This window comes from Pongo pygmaeus, chromosome 7 (assembly GCF_028885625.2).
Source record: "Pongo pygmaeus isolate AG05252 chromosome 7, NHGRI_mPonPyg2-v2.0_pri, whole genome shotgun sequence".
Classification (NCBI taxonomy): domain Eukaryota; kingdom Metazoa; phylum Chordata; class Mammalia; order Primates; family Hominidae; genus Pongo; species Pongo pygmaeus.
The window spans coordinates 8709282-8716725 of NC_072380.2; the positions used below are offsets into that span (position 1 = coordinate 8709282).

General features: G+C 38.6%; 1 protein-coding gene across 1 annotated transcript; it reads left to right on the forward strand.

The window, feature by feature from the left end:
* Positions 1–1561: 1561 nt before the first annotated feature.
* LOC129042915 (putative beta-defensin 108A) lies at positions 1562–5961 on the forward strand. Its single transcript, XM_054499231.1, has 2 exons — positions 1562–1649; positions 5798–5961. Exons 1-2 carry the CDS (start codon positions 1562–1564, stop codon positions 5959–5961), a joined length of 252 nt encoding a protein of 83 aa, XP_054355206.1.
* Positions 5962–7444: the final 1483 nt, after the last annotated feature.

Here is a 7444-nt window from a genome sequence, read left to right on the forward strand (position 1 = left end):
ATGTGTTCATGTTGTATACTTACCCCCAAACTCACTGAGATGTACACCTTAAACATGTACAGCTTTTTAAATGTAATCATAGCTCAACAAAGTCGGTTAAAAAAAAACAAGAGGGGGTTGGTTAAAAAATTTAAAAGGAGGGGTAGATGTTCCCTTGTTTTTCTCTCGTGGCTTTTTTCTTTCCTGCTGCCTGGAATTCAAAAATGATAGGTGGGGATTTAGCAGCCACACTAGAGCCTCTTCTAAAGTATTGCAGAACAGAGAGCTGGAAGGGGCCTGCATCCCGAATGAATTTGGCAAGTATCTGTACTAGCCATGGTAGGTATAACTATAGATTTAAATGAGGGAGAAATAAACTTCTGCCTTGTTTAAGCCATTTTGTTCAGACGTTAATTTTATATACATATAGAGAACATATGCTCCTTTATGAGTAGGAAAAATGTTTATGCCATAGGGTCCATGATGGGTGTTCAACAATGTAGGATGAGGCTGATTATGATGACAATGGTGAAAAACAGCATGAAATAATAAGCAATGAAAAAAGTGGCCTCATAGTTGTGTATGGTTACTTTATTTAAAGATTCTGCTGCTAATATCATTCAATGTATTTGTATGCCGGTGGGAGTTTTATTAGGTGTAGACTAAGAAAGTTTACATTATTTAATGAAAAATACTTGACCAATTTTTTTTTAAAATAAAAATATCAGGAGATGGAACTAAGCATCTGTATTTCAAAGTAACTCTCCCAGTTGATTTTCTGCATAGCAGTGATTGAGAATCCCCTGATCTAGATCCAACAGATCTCGACCTTTATAGGTGCTATCAAGGAAGCACCTAAGGAAGACAATTTTCCTGACTACATCCATATCTCCAGTTAGTAATAGATCTAGAGATCTAGAACCCAAATCCAGACCTCCTGCTTCCATGTGCGGTGGTCTTTCGCTGTTGTTTTGTTCCACTTGGTGAAGAGGATTTGAGAATAAGTAGCCACATGATTCAACTCCCTCCTCAGCTCTGAGGAATATACCTTGTCCTAGCAAGCAAGAAGCTCATACAGTAGTGGATGAGGCAAATATACATTCACTAATCTAACATACAAGGCAGTAAGCACTGTAACATAAACAAAGCACTTTGGAGTTTCAAACCAGGAGCAAGTGGGGTGATTAATTCTTAGCAGGGCTAGTAAAGTCTGGGAAGTGTTCACTAACAAAATGTCTGGTCATTAACGAAACCTACTGGTTTCTCAACACAGTCTAATTTATTGTAACAATATAAATGGTTGCTTGTTCATAAACTTTCATCTTTTGCCAAAATGTTTGTAGCTTATGTTCCCATTTAACAAGGTTTTCTGGCCAAAACTGTGCACCCACATCATCGTAATGAACTGGCTGTCCAATAAAAAAAGGACTCTCAGTCTTCCCATAAAAGCAATTTTGCATGCATAGAACACTTCTATCTAGGAATATCCCTAATGAGGTACAGAAAGGCTCTTATTATCCAAACAGAGACATTCCACTAGTGCTAGAGAGCCACAGACAGAAGTTTTCTCTGCCTCCTGGAAATGAAGCCAAACTTTCTTCTTTCTTCAACCGTGAGGATTGCTGTCTTCCTCTTCACCATTTTCTTCTTTATGAGCCAAGTTCTACCAGGTAACAAAATAAACTTGGTAAGAGTAGAGTGCCTAACACCTTACAGGGATTCAATACTCAGAGAGAAATCACCATCACCTATGACCAGAAAAGGGGGTCTCATAGGAAATCTGGAAGACATATTGGCTGAGAGGCCTGCAGCCATCTAATTCGTTAATTCTCCATAGCAACTCGGTTAAATGAAGTCAGTGGTGTTTCAAGTCTTTGAAACCCTCTTATTCCATCTCTAAATTAGGCAAGTTTACTAGCAGTTACTAGACCTCAAAAATTAAAAATCAGGCATTATTCTACTAAATCTTGGTCTCTAAAACTCCTCTAGTTTCTTTCAGCAAAAGTTAGTTATCCTAAGACCCTGGCATAAGAGCTATGCCAAAGCTGTGGTAGGCTCAGACAGAAGGGATTGGTGGAAGAAGTCTCTTTGAAAATATTACTATAATCTAAGAAATCGTTAACCTATTGCTTCCCAGTACTGTTGGTCCCTGGGGCTTGACTTTTCCCCTTAAGGCTCCATCTCCATCCCTGGCTTTCCCTCTTCCTTCTCAGCATCTAGTCTTGTAATGTAGAATTTAAACACAGGGACCAGGGATGACCCCACACCAGAGCATAGCCTACTGCATTCAGCTTGCGAACATTAATCACAGGTAGAAGGCCCTTTGCACAGACATGCTTTCGAGAAGTGTGTATAGGACTTCTTGGATTTGCCCAAGGTGGTTACCAGACACCCAAAGTAGATCCAAAAATTTTCTGGAACTCCTGAACATGTGTATTCAAGGATGAATAAGCAACTTATTCCCTCTATTTCTGCTGTTTTATAGAGGAAAAAATTAAGGCCCTGGAAACTGAAGTGCTTTTCCCAACAGTGGGGTAAATGTCAGAGTCAATGCTTTGTTTTAATATCCTGGCTTTCCCTATACATCCCACCCTAGAGTTCTGTTGTGCTGTTCCTTTGTGTGACTTTCTAAAGCCTGAAAAAAGGTGATACCATATCCAATTATATTAACTCAGTAGCACACAACATTGGGGACTGACTTATAAGATTATTATTCTTGTGGCATTACTGAAGTCCTGTCTCACTAGTACTTGTTAAATAGTCACCCTGGCTAAATACATGGGTTTCATTTGTTTTAATCAGTTAAAAATATTTTAAAATATGTATCTTACATCTATAACCCCCATAAAATCAATGCTTTTAATCAAGGTTTAAAAATTACAAATTTGGATAAATAAATTTTTTTGTTTGTTTTCACTGTCACTCAATCAAAATAGAAGAAACTAATTGGATAGAACAGCACAGGCAGAAGCATTACTGACAGTCAAAAATGGGACGCAACAAGACTGGAGAAGAAAACACAGGATGGTGCTAAAGAATGCAGCCTAATGAAAGGTGGCATCTCCTCTGGATGTCCTTAGGTAGACATTGAAGCAGAACTGAAAACTTTTTGTAGAAGGCTAGAGAGGAGAGGAGGACAGAGAGAGAGAGCGAGAGTGGAAAATAGAATGAGGCTCAGAGTATCAAGCCTTAGTGCTGTCCCTATCATCTGCCTCACTCGATCTCTGGGTAACCTTGGGCAAGTTTCTTCCATTCCGTCAGCTTATTTCCTCATCTTTAAGGTAAGTGACTAGACAAGACAGCCTATGATGTTCATTGTAACTCTAGCTTTTGTTCCTAAAGCAAATGGCTGGAAAAGACATAGTGTCCACAATATGCAATACACAAGGTTTACAAGCAAAGAACAAATGAAAACAAAAGATTTTTAAAATCCCTAATGTTACTTGAATTCCTGCAAATGAAGAACGGTACATCATAATTTTTAAAAGCCCTTTGTAATTTCAATTTTTTTAAATAATTTCAACCTTTATTTTAGATTCAGGGAGTGCACGTGCAGATTTGTTACATGGGTGTATTGTGTGATATTGAGGTTTGGGGTATGAATAACTCTGTCACGCAGGTAGGGTGTACCCAAAGTGTAGCTTTTCAGACTTTACTCCCTCTCCCTCCCCTCCTGGTAAGAATCAATCTCTCTTGTTCCCATTTTTATGTCCATGTGCACTCATTGCTCGGCTCCCACTTATAACCGAGAATATGTGGTATTTGGCTTCCTGTTCCTGAGCTAATTTGCTTAGAATAAAGTCCTCCAGCTGCATCCATGTTGCTGAAAAGGACACAATTTTGTTCTTTTTATGGCTGCATAGTATTCCATGACATATATGTACTACATTTTCTTTATTCAATCCACTGTTGGTGAACACCTAATTTGATTCCATAACTTTGCTACTGTGAACACCACTGTGATGAATATACAAATTTAGGTCTTTTTACAAGACTGATTTATTTTCCTATGGATATACACCCAGTAATGAGATTACTGGGTTAGATGGTAGTTCTGTATTAAATTTCTTGAAAAGTGGCTTGAAAATAAAATGCTCAATAGAATCAGGTATAGTAAAATAGTACAAGTGATTCAAAGACCTGTGAACCGAGAGTAACAACAAATTTCCACACAAATATATTGCAAGTTAGAAAATAGCTATATTTTAATCAATTATTCCACAATCATTTACTGAACAGCTATTGTAAGCCAAGACTTTAATCAGATTCTGGAATATACATACAGAGGAGAATAAGATACAATTCCTGCCCTCAAGAAATTCATTATCAAGAATTGAGGTCAGATGGGAAAACACCACCCGTAGTAGAATGCAAGAAATACTACCACAGAGGGATGTTCAAGAGTGATTTATGACATATCACAAGACAGGTCAGTGGTTCATCCTCTACACTATACTAATCCCTTATGACTCTTCCAGCTGCAAACGGCCAATTTTAGCCCAAGGACAGTGGGCTTGGGTACCACTATACATAGTAGCTGACTACTTACAGATAAAAGGAAGAGATGGAAAGCTTAGGGATCAAAAAACTCAGATTTCAGCTTGTTTCTACCAAGTGGTCAACATTTAGAATTATCATTGTCTTCAAAAAAGCATGACCTTTATTTCCCAATTTGCATTATAGATATAAATATGATGTTGCATATATTTGGTCTTCACATCAATCCACTAATTACTTTGTGACCATGGAAAAGTTAAATTGAATTTAATGCATTTGGATTTCAGTTAAATTAAATAGGCATTTATTGAATGTTTATTAAATTTGCTGTACTGATTGAAAGCTATTCTAGAATTGGCTTTTGTGTTCCAGAATAGAAAAAAAAGTGCTGGTTTTTATACCTCTCTTATTGCCAAGAAGTTGTCATGGAAAAGGTGCTCTGTGTTACATACAAAGACTGCTCAGAATTAAAACACTTCTCAAACTAAACACCTCAATGTGTGTGGCCTATCCCCAGAGCAGTGATATCTTAGGACATAAATGAAATACTATTCAATGTTTCAACAAGTATAGTTTTTGAGCCTTTAAGAAGACCATGAATGTTTCACTCTTAAAATATGCAAAGGTTTCTAGAGAAAAATTGCAACCTCAAAGACCAGTGTCAGAGATATAAGTAGTGAGTGAAGTCTCGGGGTGTAACAAGTACTGGCACAGATATATTTGTGTATTAAACACATAGGAATATTGTTCCCTTCCATAGGAAAAATATCCTAACAATTAAAGTATATTATCTTTTAGGTCTATATTTCAGTTCTACTTTTGAAAAATACATCTATTATAACCTATCATATAGAGTGTGTGTGTGTGTTTGTGTGTGTAGAAATAAAAAGAGATGAGCCAAAAGAGATTTTCTTCTCTTTCACTCCAGGAAAATCCATAGTACAAGACGTTATATTTTTTTAAAAGGCTGAAATCTCCCATCAGTGTTAGAAGATAATAAGGAAGAAATAAACTGAAACGTGCAGGCTCTAGAACTTGTAAAGGGGAGTGGGCTACTCACCTCCAGCCTTTTGTCATGTAGGTGCACCCAATATTCTCAGATTTTTCAAGAACACCAAAAAATCCAAATTTTTGTGTGACAGCAGATTTTTAAGTGTTGAAGAAATCAAATAACACACACAGACACACACACACACACACAAACACACACACACAAATCCACACAAAATTATTTTCAGGCACTGCCCCCTATGTCCATGTAATTCAATACAAAGTAAAGAAAGACTGATGAATGGTTACAGTAACCCTCTTCTGCATGTAGCCGGGGGCAAATTCAAGGAGATCTGTGAACGTCCAAATGGCTCCTGTCGGGACTTTTGCCTCGAAACAGAAATCCATGTTGGGAGATGTTTAAATAGCCGACCCTGCTGCCTGCCTCTGGGGCATCAACCAAGAATTGAGAGCACTACACTCAAAAAGGACTGAAGCTTGTTGTTTTCTGGAGGTTTTATGTTCTCTTTTTCTCTCTCCCTCTCCCTGTCTCCCTGTCTCCCTTTCCCTCTCTCCATTTTTCTCACAGGGATTTTTATTGAATCCTCAAATAAAACAATAAAGCAAAACCAACCAACACAAAACCTCTTTTAAAAGTTTATATTACTGGCTGGGTGCGGTGACTCATGCCTGTAATCCCAGCACTTTGGGAGGCCAAGGTGGGTGGATCATGAGGTCAGGAGATCAAGACCATTCTGGCCAACATGGTGAAACCCTGTGTCTTTTAAAAATACAAAAATTTAGCCAGGCATGGTGGTGGGCACCTGTAATCCCAGCTGCTCAGGAGGCTGAAGCAGGAGAATTGCTTGAACACATGAGGTGGAGGCTGCAGTGAGCCGAGATCCCAACACTGCACTCCAGCCTGGGTGACAGAGTGAGACTGTGTCTCAAAAAAGAGAAAAGAAAGAAAGAAAGCAAGGAAAGAAAGAAAGAAAGAAAGAAAGAAAGAAAGAAAGAAAGAAAGAAAGAAAGAAAGAAAGAAGTTTATATTACATGTTATGACTTGATTACTGTTTGGTTTCCAGTATCCTTCTATCCCATCTAGATGAGCTCTTAGTTGAAAATGACCTACAGCAGGGTGGGGGAATTTTCACCATACCTATTGCTTTTGTCTAGCACTGTAACCCTTCACCCTGAATATGGGAAGACTACTCCCCTTTTTTACTGGGAAAATGCAACATCCTATTCCATGCAGCCTTGCAGGGGTCTGTCTCTCCCTGATAAAGGTGCAGCATATGGGAAAATTGCACAATCACATCAACCAGACTTCACCAGAAATCTAAATTATAAAAAGAGGTGCACTCAGATTAAAACAATTTCTTCAGAACCCTTTTCAAAGGCAATTCCCTGGGTCTGTACATGTATGCCTGGCCAAGATCCAGGAAATTCCTTTAGTTCCCAACTTTCACTGAGCATAACCATTCAGCATTTTCTTCCATCTTTTAAAACCCTGCATCGGCTTCCTATGGCTGCTATCACAAATTACAACAAACTTGTGGCTTAAAGCAACACAAATGCATTTTCTGACAGTTCTATAGGCTGCAGGTTTCAGTTGGATCTCAGTGGGCCAACATCAAGGTGTCAGCAGGACAGAGCTTTCTTCTGGAAGCTCTGCAGTTTTCTTCCTGCACCTTTATCCTAGCAATGGCAGGTTACTCCTGTGCACCATATTTTCCTTCATCCATTTTCAAAGCCAGCAACGGAGCAATGAGTCCTCACATACCATCATTCTGAATTCATCTTCTCCCCACTCTTCCACTTTTTAGGACTCATGATTACATTGGGCCCACCTGGATAATCTAAGATAATCTCCCTATTTTAAGGTCAGCTGATTAACAGCCTTAATTTCACATGAAACCTCAATTCCCCTTTGCCTTACAAGGTGGCACATTCACAGGACCCAGCAGTTAGAATGTGG